At 30.6% G+C, this 1953-nt stretch overlaps 1 protein-coding gene across 1 annotated transcript in view; it reads left to right on the top strand.

The window, feature by feature from the left end:
- Window positions 1-1049: 1049 nt before the first annotated feature.
- The window catches only part of LOC107564308 (motile sperm domain-containing protein 2-like), a 6513-nt gene continuing 5609 nt past the window's right edge, over window positions 1050-1953 (top strand). Inside the window, exons 1-2 of the mRNA XM_016249348.1 lie at window positions 1050-1073; window positions 1162-1218. Coding sequence (XP_016104834.1) covers window positions 1050-1073; window positions 1162-1218 — 81 coding nt within the window. The remainder of the gene's footprint in view (window positions 1074-1161; window positions 1219-1953) is intronic.

Raw genomic sequence — 1953 nt, 5'->3', positions numbered from 1 at the left:
ACAAATTACTACAAAGTATTTTTCAGTAAAAATGTTGATTTTCTGATTGACATGCAAAATATATGTATATAATTTGACGTTGGATTTAAAAAAAAAATGATATACAACTTCAAAAAAATAATTTTTACTGTATCTATCTGTAGATATATAAATGGATATAAAATGATTTAAATATGGTGGTTTAAATGAAATACAATGATAATAAATGATAATAAACAAATACAATTTGGTGAAGGATTTAACTTCACTCATAAATTGCTAGTTTTGTGTTACGGCAAGTAACACATCGAATTAAATGTAACATTCTGAAGCAGAGAGACAGATATCAAATCATTATATATTACGTCTCACAAGTAATTACAAAGGAACAGCAAGCAACATGACATTTTGGTGGAAGGCAGAAAGGTTTTTTTGCATCCAAGCGTTTATGTTGATGATCAGCTGAAAGATGTTCTTGTATAAAATAGCGTGTGTGTTTCTGAAGTAATGTGATATTTTCGTTAACTAAAACAAACTAATAAACATGTACATTAATTGCAATGAAATAGACGTTAACTAAAAACGTTACACTTTTATCAAATATTAGTCACTTTTATAATTTTCATTTAGTTTAATTAAAACATTACTAATTACTGAAAATAATGAAAAACTGAAACAAAAAAAATGAAATAAAAACTAGTGTCTAAAACAACAAAAACTAATAAAGCCACAAAAAAAAAAGCACAACAAAATAACTAACACAAAATATAAAACTTTCAGTTATACTTTCATCATATATCAGTTGCTTTTCTGATTTTCATTTAATTTGTTAAAGGGACAGTCCAGTGTTTCACAAATAAGTGATGCTGTCAGAGGCTTTTAGGCTCCGCGCATGATGCGATTATTTGCTCTAAATTGCAGGAGCATATCAGAGGAACTTTATCTTGCTGCGAGAAAGGTTTGTTTGACATGTCAGAGCCAACATGGCGTCACCGTGTGCCCAGTTTCACAGAGTCTGCGATCGATTCCACTGAAGACCAGGCCACTGCTGACCGACAGCTCGAGCCATCATGGCGGAGGCGGAATCAGAGCAGGTAATCAGACAGCTAAACATAAGAAGCATTGCGTGTTATACTCTCATCTGAAACGGATTTATAATTACTATTTTGCGCTCTCCGAAAGGTCATCGAGAGCAAGATCGAAGAAGCACGACTCGGTTTAAAAGCGAGTGTGTTGAAGGTGAGTTAGCAGTACGCTAAGTTCACAAGTGTTGTGATCAATAACATTAATTCTCATCTCATAATCGCACATTAATATTAAATATTAGAATATCGACAGTGACTTTTAAGACCTTCGTGGATCACGTGTGTTTTGGGGAAGCTTCATTATGAGAGCAGATGTTTAATATTTCACATCACAGATGTTGGATTCAACTGTTTTTGATGAATGTTTTAATGATTATGTTGTGTTTTGCGGTTGGAAATCTCGCACTAGTGAGAAACTAGTAATAAGTGCAAAACTTAGCCTTACAGTCTTTGCATAAGCGGTTTATGATATTTCCTGTAGCTTGAAATTATGTTCTCATATAATAATTAGCGCTGTCAAATGATTAATCGCGATTAATCACATCCAAAATAAATGTTTCTTGTTTACATAATATATGTATGTGTACTGTGTTTATTATGTATATACAAATGCACACACATACAGTATATATATTTTAAATATGTACATGTATATACATTTATATATTTATATTCTTATGTTTTACATTATACATAAATATATTTGATATATAAACAACATATTTTTCTTAAATATACACATGCATGTGTTTGTATGTAAATATACATAATAAATCTACACAGTACACACACACATATTATGTAAACAAACAAAAAAATATTTTGGATGTGATTAATCGCGATTAATCATTTGACAGCACTAATATATTTTCTAATACTTTTAGACTTC

Source organism: Sinocyclocheilus grahami, unplaced genomic scaffold (assembly GCF_001515645.1).
Source record: "Sinocyclocheilus grahami isolate Dianchi unplaced genomic scaffold, SAMN03320097.WGS_v1.1 scaffold923.1, whole genome shotgun sequence".
Taxonomy (NCBI): domain Eukaryota; kingdom Metazoa; phylum Chordata; class Actinopteri; order Cypriniformes; family Cyprinidae; genus Sinocyclocheilus; species Sinocyclocheilus grahami.
The sequence above is the reverse complement of the archived record's forward strand: the minus strand, read 5'-3'. Positions and strand labels throughout refer to the sequence as shown.